Source organism: Argiope bruennichi, chromosome 4 (assembly GCF_947563725.1).
Source record: "Argiope bruennichi chromosome 4, qqArgBrue1.1, whole genome shotgun sequence".
Taxonomy (NCBI): Eukaryota; Metazoa; Arthropoda; class Arachnida; order Araneae; family Araneidae; genus Argiope; species Argiope bruennichi.
The window spans coordinates 79,379,978-79,398,585 of record NC_079154.1 but is presented as its reverse complement, the minus strand read 5'-3'; the positions used below and the strand labels follow the sequence as shown (position 1 = coordinate 79,398,585).

The 18,608-nt window shown below is 29.7% G+C and overlaps 1 protein-coding gene across 1 annotated transcript in view; it reads left to right on the top strand.

Annotated features, from left to right (window-relative positions):
• The window catches only part of LOC129966935 (hephaestin-like protein), a 47,695-nt gene that overhangs the window by 3,379 nt on the left and 25,708 nt on the right, over window positions 1-18,608 (top strand). Inside the window, exon 2 of the mRNA XM_056081550.1 lies at window positions 13,278-13,528. Within this exon, the coding sequence (XP_055937525.1) occupies window positions 13,278-13,528 (251 nt within the window). The remainder of the gene's footprint in view (window positions 1-13,277; window positions 13,529-18,608) is intronic.

Here is an 18,608-nt window from a genome sequence, read left to right as displayed (position 1 = left end):
GTATAAGCAAACTTGTAGAGCATCACATAATTCTTATTTTTTTATAATCATATTAACAAATTACACGCCAATTATTATTTATAATCCGATTACAAATTACTTTTTCTTTTTTAGTTCGGCAGAAGATAAAATATTCGAAGGATTTACTCACGTGTAGTTTCTTGTTCACTTTACAGCTATTTTTATTAAATTGCAAAACAAGCTAATTAAAATGCTATGTCGCTATAAACAATTTTGGCATGAAATTACCAATATTTTTATTTGATTTTCTTTATAACGAAACAAATAAAATAATAATAGAAAATAAATAAAAAATATTTAAAACTAGCCGTCTTTGGTGATTAGCTCTTTTGTCGAAGTATCTTTAACTTAAGTATCTTTAACTGTAACTAACTTTTTCAATTAAATATTTTATGTAACATGATCTGTTAATAGTTTCTTCAGAGAAATATTTTAAGCTTAATATTTTGATTGTCTTCCAACTTATATTATTATAGAAGCCTTACGCCGCCCTATTTATTGTACTTTGTATCTCTCTAATTTTCTACCAACTACTTTAAAAGTTGCACTTTGAATTGAAGCAAAAATGATTAAACTTCAATTAATATAAAACTTACCTGAGAAAACTAAAAACATTTTTTTTTAAATATGAATTCAGGAAACAGAATCTTATGTGCAATACAAAACACATTTTTTTATAATTTATGCAATGTATCAAATCATTCAATAAAAATTGCTCCTATTATGCATAAAATTTAGTTTTCAGTCTTTATTTTCCAAAGAATTTAAATGACATAAATAATAATATAAATATATTTCTAAAAATATGATAAAGTCTAAATTTTTTACATTTCTTTGATCTTTAAGAATCATATTCACCGAAATATTTTTGACACTTTTGCTTTAAAGAAAAAGTTTCCATCTTCCACACCAAATCTGACCGAGTTATGAAATTCTGAATATCGCTATTTTACGGTAATCAACGACTTCATAATATTGGACTAATCAGTCTTGGGGAAGCTCCGATCGCTAATTAGTGGATCATCATTGCGATTGTCAGTGGAATAGACACAAATCTCACGTTTTTATAAAATTAATAATATTCAAATTTTTATAATGCCCTTAGTTTTAGTCGCAAGAGAGGGAATTTTAATTAAAATGTAACTCTCTCAAAAATATTTTCTTAAATATGATTCATAGAATTGAGAATCCATATAAAAATACATAATTTGTAATTCTCCGGAACATTAATTGTCTCAAACTTCATTATATAGTTGTTGTTTTTTTAACCTTTTTTTTTCCTATTCTATTCCTTTCCTATTTAACGATTTTTCTTATTAGATGCATATGCCTAGTATTAACTGTACAAATATAAGGAGTTGGGGCTGGGTATTATTATTGCACAAAATCTTTCAAATTATAGTACAAACATTTTAAAAGGTCACAGAAACATTTTTAATGCTCTTATCTTTCTAAAAATTATCGTGCTTCAAGTGACGTTATAGTCACATGACAAATATAACTGGTATGTTATATAATATCTAATTGCACAGTGTGTCTTACGATATATGTCTTGATTTCATTTATTTCTTGTCATCAGAAAAATGCCAAGTAATTCCGAAATTAAATTTGTGTATCGCATTTCAGAATTAAAATTATTCTATTCTTTATTAAATTAGACTTTTATTGTAATTTCACATCCATATATAAATCATTTTCTAAAATTTGTATTGATTTGATTTGCCGCTTTTGATGATTGAATTGATTCGCAGCGATTAATGGTTGTTAAAAATTTCAATCAAATATTTTGTGTAACTTGATCTTAATGGATTCCCTGGCGAATTTTAAATTTTTAAATTTCAAATTTTGGTTGAATGTAACTCTTACCATTTTAGAAATCTTATACCTTACCGTTGATTATACTATGAAAAGCTCTAACTTCTGTCTCTATCTTTGTATATTCAATTATATCACCGGAAAGAACAGCATTTATAAAAAGGAAGAACTTAAAAAAAATTAACCATTTAAACATTTTTACCAAAAGTTGAAACTTAATTGTAAATACAACAAAATATCCAAATTTTTTCGTAAAAGCACACCTTATGCTGAAACCTATTAAAAATAGAAAAAAGCAGAATCTCGATTATTAATAATGTAAAAAGAGGAAAGCCAGGATGAAGTATTAGTGGCAACAATGAAAATGATTCGCCTTTCATTTCAACAATGATACATATTGTTGAAATATATGCTTAATTTTTTTTAATTAATTAAAAATAAAAAATATGCGGCAAAGAAATTGGTATAATTGAGAAGATAATTCTTTGAATTTTAAGGTGATAAAGGTAATTTTTAATCAATTAAGGTGATTAAGGTAATTTTTAATCAATAATTTTAAAACAATGCTCAGAGATCCACATACTCATCTTTCAAAGTATATAAGGATACGTCATAAATTCGCGAATGCTTAAAAAGCTCATAAAAATAAAGTCAATAATGTTCAGGAAAAATTGCAGTTTGCACGAATATGATAGAGGATTGGATTTTTTTAAAAGTAATAGAAAGGAAATGCTCACAAGTTATAGGGAAACATTTTTAACAAATCAACAAAAATAAACAATGAAACATAACATTACATTGCGCAAAGTAAAAGATGGTCGACATGACCACCACTACAAGGTGTTAGGCATGTCACTACGACTATTACAACTAACTGCAGCAAAGACACTTCATCGAAGAGCTTTCATTTCCATCAAATTGGCTAGGGAACCACCCAAGATTTTAAGTAACCCCAAAACCAAAAATCTGTTGGCATCGAGTCTGATATTAGTGAGGGCAATTTAAACTTACTATTCGACTTATCATTCGATCTTTAGTGAACATGTCCAGCATAAACATTTTGTTTCGCGTGGAAGTGGGTGGGGTACCATCCTGCATGAAGATAACTACAGGTAGAGTATGTCTTTTCCTGCAATGTAAGATAACGTGGTCATGCAAAAGCTTAATATGCTATTCTGCCGTGATTGCACTGATTTTCCAATAAGATACAGGACAAGCCTCATCAAAATAAGAAGATACCTATAATGAAAGATTGTTTTGCGTATTGACATCCTCATTCAAATGTGTATGTCATCTGTCTGTATGTCTGGTAATAATAAATAGGGAAGTATTTGTATTTATATGAATATAGATCCAATGATCTGTGAAGAATAATCACTTTCTAAATGCATAAGATCACAGCGCTGATTTCAGACGTCACTAATAGTCAAATTTTTTTGCCATTGGATCGGTTTGCCGTGGCCAACGTCGATGTGTTGTCTGGAAACATTCGATTTCTGAATACGGCAAGCCAATCATGTGCTAAGAAATTGCTGCTATTCTCCTCTGATATCTCGGTTGCCAATTCTTTCATGATACTTTACATCATGGCAGACCAACATGTAAATATGATCTGCCACTTCAGGGATGATCCTTCAAATTTCTCGTTTCCTTAAAATATTTTTTTTTTAATTCTGTATCCCATTCAATGAAATAGAGCTTTCTGGCACCTTCAAACATTTTTCCATGTGGAACTTTTGCCACACGATAGTTGTGGATTCCACCACCATTCTTGTAGAAAAGTTTAACCATCAGCGCCCGATCTGGTAATTATAGCTTGATGTCGGAATTGGATGATGAATCCCATGGTAGCCAGGTATTTAGATAGATTTGCTTAAAAAGTCACGGTATGTTATGTAAGTGCCCTATTTCGGATACTTTTGGAAAAAATTCCCATATGGAAAAAGGTTCAATGGTCCTACGATCATATTTAGGCAAACTGGAATATTTTCTGAGCATTATTTTTGTATGAATTTTTGCAATTTGCATGAATTTATAACACACTCTGAATGCACTAGATTTAGGAGCTGTAGATCAAGCGGTCTGGCTTGAAGAACACTAGCGCGCGCACACACACAAACACAAATACATTTTTCTTTATAATCAATAGAGAATGGTTTTTAGTTTGCCCACTTGGATTATATGATGCCAAAAAGCAATGGACAAGCAGTATTTTTTAAATGAAAAAATAATTTAAAAAATTAAAGCCGTATATTTATTTGTATGCAATTTTCTATATATTTTTAAAATATAAAATGTTCTGTAAATGAATCTTTTAACACAGTTTATACAATCTGATCGAATAAAAGCTGAAATGCTATAAATATTGCTCAAAATCTGAAAACTCAAGGAACAAATATTCAAAAATGGATTTAATTTGCTACATCACGAATTTATCTTCTTTTTAAATATTTTTTTATTATTATTTAAGTACAAAAAAAAGGAACAACATTCTCTGATTTTTAAAACGAAAATAGGATTCGTATATATATGTTAGTAAATTCAAATCATATTGAAATCAATAGAATGAATGAAATAATATTGTACTTTTTCATTGCATTAAAATACAACTCTTTATAAATGCAAATCATGATAGTTTCAATCACTTTCTCAATTGTGTTTCAATATTCTAACTTCTTTGCTAAAGTAATAAATTATTTCTAGCCCATTAAAGTTCAAGTTCTTAAAACGTATTAAATTTAAGGGCTAACATATTACCAACGAATAAAGTAATACTAATTGCAATACAAGTTTCTATTGTAATAACTGCGCCATCTGGCGAGAAGAAGAGTCAAGAAAGTTGTGACGATAGAGATGCGGAATGGCATCCTGCAATTATGATTTCACATAGCACGTTTTGCTCGTATTAATTATCTATACATATTTATTGCTATATATTTTGGTGTTCGCACCTGCAAGTCTCGTCCATGTATATTAGTTCAAAATAAAAATAAATTTTAAAAAATGATAGCAATTCACTAGAATTCTTCAATAGCCCAAGGCAGAACATATGTATCCCAGCACTTAACACCGTAAAAGTAATCATGTTATTTTTAATATTGAATTTTATTACAAAGAATATCGAACGAATTTCGCCTTAAAATAGAATTATGGTGGAATGAATATTGTTTACTTCTGAATAAATTAGTAATGCCTTTGGGATTATTCAATTCAGTGCTAATACCTACACTACAGAGCATTTACCATATCTTTTTATTTCAGTTGCTACTAAGAATGATAAAAGCTATAATAATGTAAAAAAATAACTTCAATGTTAAAAGCTTTTATTTATAATGATTCTTTTTTTTTGTTTGTTTGTTAGCTTATCCTTTTTAGTTAATTTTATTGATAAGTTTTAAAAAAGAAACTCTTTCGCAATTCCTATAATGGGGATAAATTATAGAATTTGCATACAAAAGAGAATGATTAATGATAAAACTGACTAGAATTTTATTTTTTATTATTAAATAAAAAAGAATACTTACAGTTTGTTTACATATCTCACTCCTTGAAAAAAAATAACCTTGCATGGTCTAAAGTTCATACTGCCAAAGGTCGAGTGATATAATGAAAGAAAATTGTTTACACGGAACTGCATCATAAATAAACTCTGAAAACTTAGAACGTAAAATTGCAAAATATGCTAATCAGGAGGCAGCACACCGAGGACAAAGTAATTTTGTTTCGGTTTTTAATATGTGGAAATTTTGAAAAAATGTTGTCTACTGATAGCTAAACAATTTATGAAAACATCCAAAAAAGACAAATCATTATTTAGAATTAATATTCGCCCTTCAACGCAAGAAACACAGCGCTGAAGAATATTTTTTGAACAAACGATTTTCATTCCAAAAAAAATCGTTTGGTCTTTTTCGGTGAAAATGTATAACACTTTTACTCTTTCGTTTGAAAATAATATTTCCATCATGCAAAGTTTTAGGATAAATAAAAAAAAAGGAAACATTTTTCTTCCCTTTGTAGAGTATTTTATAGCTTATTTCAACAACCAGATTTTCATGGAATTTTTAAATTTAAAATGAATTTAATGATAGTATCTTTTATCCTGTATCTGCTTTAAATCATTATTTACTTTCTCATATATGTGGTATAGAGAAAGTATAGTAGTTTTCAAAAAATTCAAACTCGAGATTTTGGCGAATTCCCATGTTTTAGACCTCCGTAAGTTTAAAAAACACATATTTGTAAAATGTCCGCCTTTGAGAAAGATAACTAAAAAACGCTTTGAGTTGGACGGTTGAAATTTGGTATATGGTCTTTATACTGAATTAGCAGATTTCTATCAACTTTTGAGTAAAAATTGATCAAAGGAAGTCCGGCTGTTGGAAAATGACTTAACACGATAACTACGAAACGAAGAGAGCTAGATATATAAAATTCGGTACATAGATTTAATATCTATAAACACCTGTCAAATTTTGAGTCGCATCCAATGAGGGGTTGACTGTCTGTCTGTACTTTTGAAAACATATAAATGCGATAACTCAAAAATGTAACGACGTAAATATATCAAATTTGGTATGGAATTTTATGATTACAAGTGTAGCTATTTCACAAGTTTTTGTTTCAATAAATTGGTAAGAACTCATCTAAAATACAAATTAGATTTTCGGACGTTATTAGGCACATGCCAAGGCTTAATCGCCAAATAACGCTAAGGATGACACGATAGATTCAGTATTAATGCGAAATTCACGCCAAATATTAATATTTTGTAACTATTGTATGCCAATGCCATGTAAGGAGTTCACTGACATGGCAAGATTATAAGAGAATATTCGAGAAAGTTTTTGAAAGGCCACTCCCACTGTTTTTTTTTTTTTATTCTGTCCTGTAAAATTCAGAATTTTTTAGATTAATTTTCAGCAGGTTTTTTAAATGTACTTATTTCTTTTTATTGTTTTTATTAATTTAAATTAAATGGATCTAAATGTAGACTAATATAAACAATACTGACACACATAATCCAATTTGACAAGCTAATTTAAGTATATTACCTGTATGCTAAATAAAGAATGAATGTCCAGATCCGTTTGCAAACCTAAGAAATATAAATATGATGTACTGACAGATTAGGCCGCCCCAGCGCCACGCCCTTCTCATAATGAAAGCTATCTAGTGCAGGTGTCAGCTGCCTCGATTTGTTACTTGCCATTCGTGAAGATGGTACATTATTATATATGTGAAATCTATTCAACTGAATACGATGTATCTTTGTATATGTACTTCCCTGAAAATTAGCACAACAATTGCCTTTGGTTATATTTAAGTCAATTTTTTTGTTTCTTATTTAAGATTCATTTATGAAAATGTCATATCAAAGTAGTTACATTATCTTTTATTCACTGCTTGTCATTCAGTGTTAAAGATTGTGGATTTGACTCCCAGTATCAGTTGGTTGTTCACCTGATTTCATTGTCAATTCCTATTAGTGAAAGGTAAATTTAACGGGCACACCTATATTCTATTTTCCTTTCGTTTATATTTCCTTGTTTTATTTCGTTTGATAGAATAATTTGATGCCAATAAAATGAGTTCTCCGTCAGTATAAAAAAATATTGATGACTTGTAGATTACCAATAAAACAACACTTCCTCCAAAATTAAAATTATAATTGTATCTTGAAATTAATGAAGTTTTGATTTTTATACACGAAAAAGTCCGAACTATATCGTAATGCTTCTCAAATTTATCTGAGTTTAACCCTTTAAAGGGCCATTTTTTTCTAGTCGTATTATGTTAAAATATTTTTAGGCTTGAAATTAGAATAAGGAAAGGGATTCATTTAATTTATCAGATAAATTTAATTTGATTCGTTAATTAATTTGGTTAATTAATAATTAAGTAACAAATCAAGACACATCATTTTGTGTGAGATAAAGAACCGAAGCATCTAAGTTTCTGTCTTTCTAAAAACATTTGTCAGAATTTATGCCAACCTACATAAATTCATACAAAGATTGCTAAATTTGGTGGGAAGCATACTTCCCATGGCCCTAGAAAGGGTTAAAAAATTTGCCAATAACATAAAAGTAAAGTAAAAACTGATGCAAAAGCAGATAATTTTTATCTTTTAAACAATACCACATGCTGGAAAACCAATAACAGAATTCTTTTGCATAAAAAAATTGTTTATTTAAAAGTATTTGAAAATTCGTTAATTATTGAAAAGTTATTAGTTCAATATATTTTGTTTCTATCGGAATGTTATTCATTTATTGCTGGAAGACCAACCACAGAATTCTTCTGAATAAAATAAAATCGTTTATATAAGAATATTTGAAAGTTAATTAATTATAGACAAGTTTTTAATTCACTGTGTTCTATTTCAGTCAGATGCTAAATATTTAATTCTAGATAATTTTCAGGAAGTAAACAACCCATTGATAATAATTTTAAATGGTTAACGCTCGTCACTATTGTTTTCTATATAGAGTGGCATTATTATCAAATTTCTAAATAGCACAAAATACTTGATTTTTACAATCGACATCTATATATTTAAAATAATTAGGAAAATCAAATCAAATTTCTCCAAGGTCCGATCATTGTTCCGATTTCGCCAATTTTTATTCCAGGTGAAAGTTTGTGATGTCTAGATAAATTATCAGTGGTTGCTTGTAATCTACACTCAACAATCCCATTTTCGGGAGAAATCTTAAAAACATTACTTTACAGTACATTCTATATGACTAGAGTCTTCCAGCCCCAAACATTCTGTCGTCTTAAGACTTAAATGATCACTTGTCCTATTTCAATTTCAAGATACATTACAAAATAAAACTTTGAAAGGATCTTCAGTCTCAACGGGCTATTTCGATCATTTTATTCGACAATTAAATAGAATGTTCTTTGGTGTTAATATAATTCAAAATAAAAAATCCATTTTATGATGAATAATTGTATTAATCTAGGTTGGTATCTTTAAATTAATACTATTAATATATTCAGAAAACAACTGGTGGCTAGTATACGTTAAAGTACAAAGTTGCATTAAAATAAGTGTGGTAATTTGTGAAAGCAATGAAAATCTGTAGAGGAATACGTATGAAGAAATATAAAAAAGTTTTAATGGTCTCCAAACAAATAAAAAAAATTCCAGTGGGTGAAATATTCCAAGCGCATCACTTATTCCGCAAAATTACAGCATCGTATCAGAAAAGTTCCAGGGATAAATTTAATCATAGGGTTTAAGAGAAAAATTTTAAGATCTTTTTTTTTTTTTTTTTTTTTTTGTAAAAATATTTTCAACAGAAATATGAATGATACAAAACAAAACGTTTGCAATTATTATTACCCTACTTTCAGTGAAGAATATGATCTTTCCTAAAAATATTTAAAAACAATTAAGAATTGTTGACTCGAAAACGCAGAGTGAACTTACCTCTACGTTGGAATAGATAGATTTAATTTTGAACAAGAAGATATTATTTTATTAATACTAAGAAAGAAATAATGAGAAAGGTATTATTTTTCGAAAAATTACACCTTACAGGGATATTTATTTCTTTATTTGCCTTTATAAATGATACGTAATCTTTGGAATGAAAGTCACTAATATGAATGTTAGAGAAGGACTGAAAATTTATTGAAGTCGGTAGTTTAGTTTTTTCATATTTCGATACATTCTTAGATGCAATGCTGAAATATATGTCTTTATTTTTCTATGAATGCATGTTATTCATTGGAAATTTTTTGCATTCGGAAAGCTTACAAAAAATTTACGTTTTGATGAATATGATTGTTGTGATTCAGTAATTTTTAACCGAAACCAAACGATTATATACCTCTTTTACGAAACATTTTTAATAAGTCTTGGATCAATATTTAAGAATTTGATATTGCCTATATCTAGGTTTTACTTAGATAATAAATGTGTTATTGTTATCAGTTGTTTCCCGTCTGTTCTTTTAAGGTAGTTAATGTTAGTATCCTTATACAGGATTTCTTAAAATATGGATCATGCACTGAGTGCATCGTTAAAGAAATAACAGGCATGGCGATTATTTCCAGGTGAATTTTTTTTTTCTTTTAGATAGGTTCAAAAGTAAAGCAATTGTAATAAAAAAAATACAAGGAATGCCCTACTCTTAATACGTTTCAGTTAAATTTGCTAAATAACCTTCGTTGTGCCAAGCATGAATAATTTTTTGTAAAATTAGACGAATATGGTGATGCAGATTTCTTGAATTAAAATAATTCAATTCAATTTGCAGTAAAAAGTTACGAATTCAAATGTGGGATGAAATATACACTCCTGCTCAAAAAATAAACAACAAATGCAAAATTCGGAACAACACAAAAACTACATAATGAATATACATGAAAGTTGTACACGAGATAGGTGTGGCATTACTATATGTGGCAGACTACATATCAAATAATAAAGTAATGAAAAACAAAAATACAAATATTACGGTAGTTGCAGCTCGACAGCACAAATTGATAAGAAGAATGCGCAGTGGGAATCCCACGCTAATAACGGGTATGATAACCTCCAGCTGACATGCATGCTTGACAACGGCGAGGCATGCTGGTAATAATGTCGCTGATTGCTTGTTATGGCAGCAATGCGCATTTCCTGTAATGAGGTTTGTTGGAGTTCTTGGAGGGTGCCTGGCAGCTCATTGAGATATGCAATACGTCTTCCCACATGCTCTATGGGATTCAACTCTTGTGATCTAGAAAGCTATACCATCTGTGGAATTTTTTCACTCTCCAGATAACTTCACACCCATCGTGCTGTATGCGGGCCAGCGTTATAATCCATAAATATCGCGTCAGTTCCCATTGCAGCTTATAAAAGATTGCGCAAGAGGATGTAGGATTTCGTTTCAGTATTGGACAGCTGTGACGGAACCCCGAGTGAACACGTGTAGATCAGTTTGGTGGTTTTTTGATATGCCTGCCCAGACAAATAAATTATCATCTGTATAATATAATATATCTCTATAATATCATCTCTATATATCATCAATCATATCAATCAATCATATTAAATATATCTCTATAATATCATCTCTATATATCATCAATCACATCAATCAATCATATTAAATATATCTCTATAATATCATCTCTATATATCATCAATCATATCAATCAATCATATTAAATATATCTCTATAATATCATCTCTATAAATTATCATCTCTATAACAATGTTTGGAGCCCGATTGTGTGTCCCTGGCTGACGCCAAATCCTTGCCATTTGGGTATTATTCTGGATGTTAAATCGGGACTCATCCCTAAAGAGTATATGGCCCCACTGCACTAGTGTCCAATTACGATGTTAACGGGCCTAATGCAACAGCGCTCTAACGTGCCCTGGGGACAAAGACACACAAATGATGGGTCGTCCGCCTTCATGCAATCTTTGCGACACAGTACAGTGTGACGGGATATGAGCCTTCCTGCAGCAGTTGAGAGCTGTGATGCCAGTTGCCATGCTGTTAGTGTCCTCTTTCGTCCGGTCCATTGCAACAAGTAGCGATCGTCTGATGATGTGGTGATTTCCCGGCCTCCAGATCCATGTCTTCTACTGGCATTTTGATCCCTTATATAATGGTTTCTCAGTCTATGGATGGTACTACGAGGCACATTCAGTTCCCTGACAACAGCAGATTGATTGTCTTGTACCAGTTTCCAAGATACTGACAGCCGTCCAACTTAAACTCCTCGCGCAAATGGTTTTCTTCTTTTCGTGCTTTTCGCTTTGACTATCTCGGATTTCGCGGAATTATCGCTGTTTGCGAACTGAAGCATTAAACTGTTTGGCGCTTATTTCTATCATCTTGACTTCTTTTTACATATTCTTTCATCTGACTGAATAGTTTTTTTGTGAAATGGCAAGCCTGCATCTGATAAATTCTAATAATATTTTGTACCTTCATTAATTATTTAAGCGAAGAATTAAATGCTACTGTAAAAACAGCAGAAAGAAATATTTGTATGATGTTTTATTTACATTTGACAATTGTCAATGCGTCAATAAGCAATATGAGCAATTTCTGTGTCACGGGCTACAAGGGTCAAAGAAATACCTACCAAAATCTCGTAGTAAAACTATTGAAGGGAAAAATTTTGGTCTCTTTTACTCTTGTGTCTCGATGTATGTCTCTCCTGGTGAAATAAACAAAAGTTTTAAAATTTCAAAAAGCGTGTGTGTGTGTGTGCGTGTGTGCGCGTGTGCGCGCGTGCGGCGTGCGTGCGTGCTGGAAATGTTTCTTAATATGTCTTGGCAAGCCATTTAATAAACTATCTAATGCTTCCTACAAAGATTCTGTATCGAAATTTTCCCTGGAGCAGAAGTTATAAAAGATTTCAGAAGAATTGCTGAATAAATATATCTTTCAATGTTCCATCACTCTCACTATGTTTGGATTCTATATGAAATGCTTCTATTCACCCCTCCCCCTTGTCAATATGTCACTTGCTGCTCAATCACAAAATTGAACTTGTATCTCATTTACATCATCAAACTTCTTTTCTTGACAAGTCATCTTTTTTTGATGTTCTTGCATAAAGAAAAAAGAATCAATATTTATCTTTTTGATCTTCTTGATTCATTATACTGATTGACTCAGGCGAGCAGTTGGCTCATCATGAATATTGATTATACTCATTTTAGATAAATCTTCCTGATATAATTTCATATCTTTGATTTCGCCAAATTATTTGACATCAACGCCATGTTATGCCTTACTTAATTTAACTGTCTTATTTATTTTGAACTTTTTAATGAATACAATCCTATAACATCATAGATTTTTCAAAAGTGTAAATATCCAGTTTATCTGTCTTCTAAATTTCGCAATATTATAACTCCATTTTTATCATCTTGTAAACTACACATATCTTAAACAGAATTCTGCTTTCTTAGTTTTTAACAATAAAAGAAAATCATGTGATTAAATGTTTGATGAAATAATGAAAACTATTTTAATTTCAGAGCAGTAATATAATCTACTGATGAAAAGTGAGCAAAAACTTACTTTAAAAATCGCAAAAATTATAGAAAAATTTCCACGCCTGTCAAATGGGCATCCATAAAGACAATTTTTAAAAAAAATTGAAATGATGCAAAATTTAATATTTTGTGGAATTATGTTTTCAGAAGCTATCTCAGGAAAATCAAAAATGTTCACTTAATTTTTAATTAATTAAAATTCTAATAAAAATCTCAAAGTAGCACATTTCTGCCCACCAAAGATATATATTCCAAACATGGTAGCTCCAAGCCAAACGGTCTGGCCTTGTAGAGTGCCAACACACACACTTTTATCTTTATTATTAGTAGAGATGAAATAACCTCTAGTTACAAATATGTGCATTCATTTTCCAAGGTCGTTTCTGGTGACGTATATTTATTTCTTTTAATTCAGGTATCTAGATCTTTATTTATCCAAGTCTTCAGATCCATTGAAGATCGGAAAAGTTTATAAAAAAGCACTTCTGTGGGAGTTCACGGATGACACCTTCACCGTCCGAAAACCCAAAGATCCTTGGATGGGCTTGCTAGGCCCCATTCTGCAAGGCGAAGTTGGAGACATACTCAACATAGTTTTCTACAATATGGCCTCACATCCGTTATCTATACATCCTCATGGAGTTCGATACCAGAAAATTCATGAAGGTAAGTTAGTACCTTTTTCACAAATGTATTTGAATTTATAAATATTATATATATATATATATATATATATATATATATATATATATATATATATATATATATATATATATATATATATATATATATATATATATATATATATATATATATATATATGTAATGCTTTTTGAATCCTGTCGGCTAAATAATATGTAACATATTTTGGTTGATTGAGAGTGCACGCTCGAAGCAATGAAGAGACTTTGTAGTTTTAAATTAATTTTAATATCCATTTCATGAAAGCATAATTATTGAATAAGAAGACGCAGTGCGGCACAAACACAGAAGGAAAAAAGGGACGTAACAAATGACCACTAGTCTTATATAACATTGGATTTCTGGCCATGTGCCAATGGAATACATGTGTTGACCTTTGACCCCTTTTCAAGGGCACCGAAGTATCACTCTCATTTGAAACGTAGTTCTGATGGCGAATTAATTTTACAGAGGAATTAATTAAACCAAAAGTGGAATTGGATCACGAAATAAGAGAATATTTTAGAATGAAGTTACGATAGGCTAAATTAAGATAAAGTTTGGGAAATTAATTGGTTTAAATTAAGAGTTTAAATATCATTATATATATATATATATATATATTAATCGTATTGAAGAACTTTCTTTCTTTTCATATCCCAAATTTCTAAAAAAGCGAAAAGGAGAAAAAAAAATTAATTCATATGAAAAGAATTTCATTTCGAAGGTTCGACGATATTTTGTCTCATTCGAATCATTTTTGTTTAGCTATGATACGACGGAATAGAAAATAATTGGGATTTTTTTTTATTTAGTTTTGTCAGAGAAATTCATTTTTATTTCTTCTATGTCAGATCAATATAACATAATTATTATTTTGCTATTTACTATTTTCTCTATACATTTCTTTTCTATATATTATTTTGGCATAAAGGATTAGTTTTGTAAGGATAATGAACTAATGCAATTACAATTTAGTAATGCTCAAAAAGAATCCAACACTTTCCCATCAATTTGTCTTTGCAGGGGAAAACAATAATTTCATTTAACCTCAGTAGTATTCTTCTTCTGTATATATTTAATGTATTGATATTATTTTGAATTAATTTTTGCCAAAGAATTGACTCTCAGTGTAAAGGTATTTACGATGTCTTAGTGTAAATACTTTTTTCGTAATCTGTAATTTCTCTGTTGTGTTTCAAATCATTAAAACTGTCATTAAAATTTTTTATACATAACAAATTTTAAATACTAACAGTAGGCTCATCCTTTTGAGTCTCAATTACTTCATCCATCTTCTATTTTGCAACTCTTCGATGGTTTTTTGTTGTTGTTGTTGTTGTTGTTGTTGTTTTGTTTTTTTATTTTGGAAAAAATATGTAATTACTTGAAAATCCACAGTAAGCAATGTAAACACCTTTTAAGTTGTGAAAAATCACTTTTTTTTTCTTTTTTTTTTTGTTAAATGCTGTTGCCTATTTCTAAAACCACACCGTTCAGCAGATTCCAAGGGAGTTTCAGATTTAAATCACTATTAACTTAAAAGATTTATTTCCACTGTTAATTTTAGATATTACTTCCACTTTCAATTTATTTTGAAATTTCCTTATAGCTATTAAAAAGTCAATGATTCATCATCTTTAATTCCACTTGTATGAACTCTCTTAACACTAAAAAATTAATCAAAACTGTAGTCTCTCTCTCTCTCTCTCTCTTTTTGTCTTTCTTTTTTTTTTTTTTCTTTTTTTTTTTTTTAAGAATTTTATGATGGGTTTTGGCATCGTCACCTTCAAATTTCCTTTATGCTCGCCGCTCGCATTGCCTAAAGTCTTTTCCATTTTTCCCCCGAATTGTTCCAAAATTTTCATCAATTTTCCCCGAAATTATCACCAATGCCTTACACAGCTCAAGAGCAGAAAACTATTTATTAAACTGGTATTAATCTAAAACACAACTAAAATCATTATATCATCTGCTAAATCATTACAACAACTAATAAATCACTGACGAAAATTGCTTGTTTGGGTTAGCAGACGCAGTTTTCGTTTAAGTAGAGCTATGGCGCCGTCTGCCTTGATTTTGATAAAGCAACTCGGTTGACTTATGATACTCACTATCCACGTATATACGTAATATATTTCACATTTTTTCGAAGTCTACAAATATTTTAATTATTAAGTGAATTTAATGAAATAGGAACTTGACCAGTTGACTAAATGTTGTTTTTTTTATTATATAGAATTTGTATTTTTTACGAATTTATTTATTGTGTAATTAGACTAATAACTTTTAATTGGCCTACCTGTGCCTCCTTTCAGCCGGGCGGCAATGGGCAATCACCTAGGGTGCCTAGTTGAAAATTCTGTATATTTCTAATATATAGCAAAAATATTTTTTCAATTTGAAAAAAAAAAATTATTTAATACTATACATCAAGTTAAATGTTCAACCATAGCTGTATAGATCTTTTCAAATGTAGTAAAAATACAGAAAAAGAAACTGAAAAATTAATTTTGGGCTTTTAATTATTTTGAATTAAACTAATCTATCTTGATTCAAAAATATTATAAGTGCATTAACGAATATTGAATTATTCAAATGAAAAAATACAAAGCAGGAATATGTGTGTAAACTGAAAAGGTATTAATATGAATGACTATACTGAACACCTAGTATAACATGATTACATTAAATCAGCCTTCACTGCTAATTAGTTACTTTTATGCATTCTTTTCGAAGAAAATGAATCTTTCTAGAGACACATACATACGACTTTAAAACTATATTGCATCTTCATTTTTAAATAATTATCTCAGGTGAAATTATTTTAGTATTTGCTAATGCATTTAATAAAACGAGCAACAAATGGTTTCAGTGAAAATGTCAGCAATAGATGGCAGCACGTCACAATATTTTCTGTCTCGACTTATTTCAGCATATGATTTCCTGAGAGCAGTGCTGTTGGAGATTTTCGACTGCTGTTTAAAACCTTTCCAATAGCATATTTAATTAGTCAACTCTATTTTTCTTACATATCACTGCAATAAACAAATATCTTGGCATCTAATTATTCATCAGGTAATTAAATCAAGCAACCCATGTTTTCTCATACTTTTCCCCTCTCACCAAATCATTCTATTTTGTAGTTTCATGATCTCGTAAAAAAGGTATTGTTTTCAATGTTGATTTTGAGTAGATATGCTTCGCAGCGGAATTCTATAGGATACTCAATCTATAAGTGTTCTATAATTTTCATAAATTCTAAATATCAGAGAATTTTAATACTCTGAAATTGGATTAACAGCTGTTACTATCATAAAATCCAGGCATCAAGTGAAACGCCATTTGAAAACGAATAGCTGTGTCCAGTTTAATTCTATAATAAGAGAAAATGTGCCGAGACTAAGAAGTTTATACATTCTCTAAGCATGTATTTGTTCAAATAATTCAATAAATAGTAACGCATTTCTGTTTACAGGTACCTAAATTACACAAAAATTATTGATTTTTTTCGCAAGCATTTTAAAGAGATTTTTTATAGGCAGTTTTTTTATAGGTGTTTTTATAGGTAATGTGTAGTTCATTCACTAACATTGACTTCGTAAATTGTGAATCGTGTGCAGTTGTATTGAATCCGTAGATTTAAATTTTACAGATGAGGTTTTAAAAGTACGGAACTTTTCTATTTCAGTTTTCCGCAGTGTAATAAAAATTATTGCTTAAGCAAAATAGTTCTTTTACAATAATTTATTTCAAATATCCAAATTAAAGTGAAGAAGCGAAATCAACATGCATTTATTTTAAATACATTTGCATTTCTATAACTAAATTATCTAACTGTGTAGCGGAAAACATTTCTTTATATTTTGTCTATAGCTAGACGAAGCATGAACGTAATTTCTTGTTATACTTTTTATATCAGACATAATCAAATAGAGTTCGAAAGTTTCAGTTTCAAAGAATAATTTTTACAGACAATTTATGTACTTCAACAAACCGGCTTTTATAAATGATGGAAAATAAATCAAAATTTCATATTTTTTAAGCTTTTTTTCGCAAAGTTTTAAAACAAATGTAATGTTTTTTAACATATTACAGTTTATTTAAGAATTATCTAAAACTAATGTATGTCTAAACATTTCCACTCTACCTTTCTCTTATATACATGAATGATATTTTAACTCTAATTTCAATTTAATTAATTTTCAAGATTTTATCTTAATTTAGCCCATAGTAACTTCATTCTAAAATATTCTCTTATTTCGTGATCCAATTCCACTGTCTCTACTTAATTAATTCAAGAGAAGCTTTGTTAAATTGTTGAATCAGCTAAAATCTAACTTTCCCACACTGCGTGTGAAGAGATAAAATACCGCTGATCAGGCAAATTCTTTTTTTAAATCTCCCTGTGTTTCCCCTACCTTGTCCACGCGTGTAACGAAAATCCCTATCGAAATCTCATAATACATTAGCACTGTAAAGAAATATTTTCCCTATCAAAATCATAGGTTATATAAGACCAGGGATAAAATGTCCAAGAGCTTTTTCCTCATTCCTTTCTGTGTCGATCTGTGTGCTCATCGCTTGTACATATGCCTGCTTCTTCAAAATGAAATAAAACGACGTCACGAAATAAAAAGTATCTTCACTCAAAAATGCATTCTGCTTCACAACAAATAATGTTACATACATTAGTAGATGAAAATTTCGGAAAAGTGGACTAGGAAGTGAAAAATATCAATCATAAAATTGTTGAGCAAAATTTGATAGCAAAACGGCTTTAAAACATTTAACAATTCTGAAAACAGTCAAAGCCTAATAGTTAAAATCGGTTTGGGTCGTGTTAGTAATAAAGGAGTTAAAGAGGTCTTTAAAAAAAGAAAGCTTTATGCTTCTGTGACTTATGATTTAAAAGAGGAAAGGGCCATGGATGCATCTTTGTCAGGAAATCGTTGTTTAAACGGAATGAAAATGAACCCATGATTGAAATATCCCATTATGGGGAAAAAAAAGAAGAAAAAACAGAACACTCACCACAATTATGTTTGGAAACTATCCTTATTGA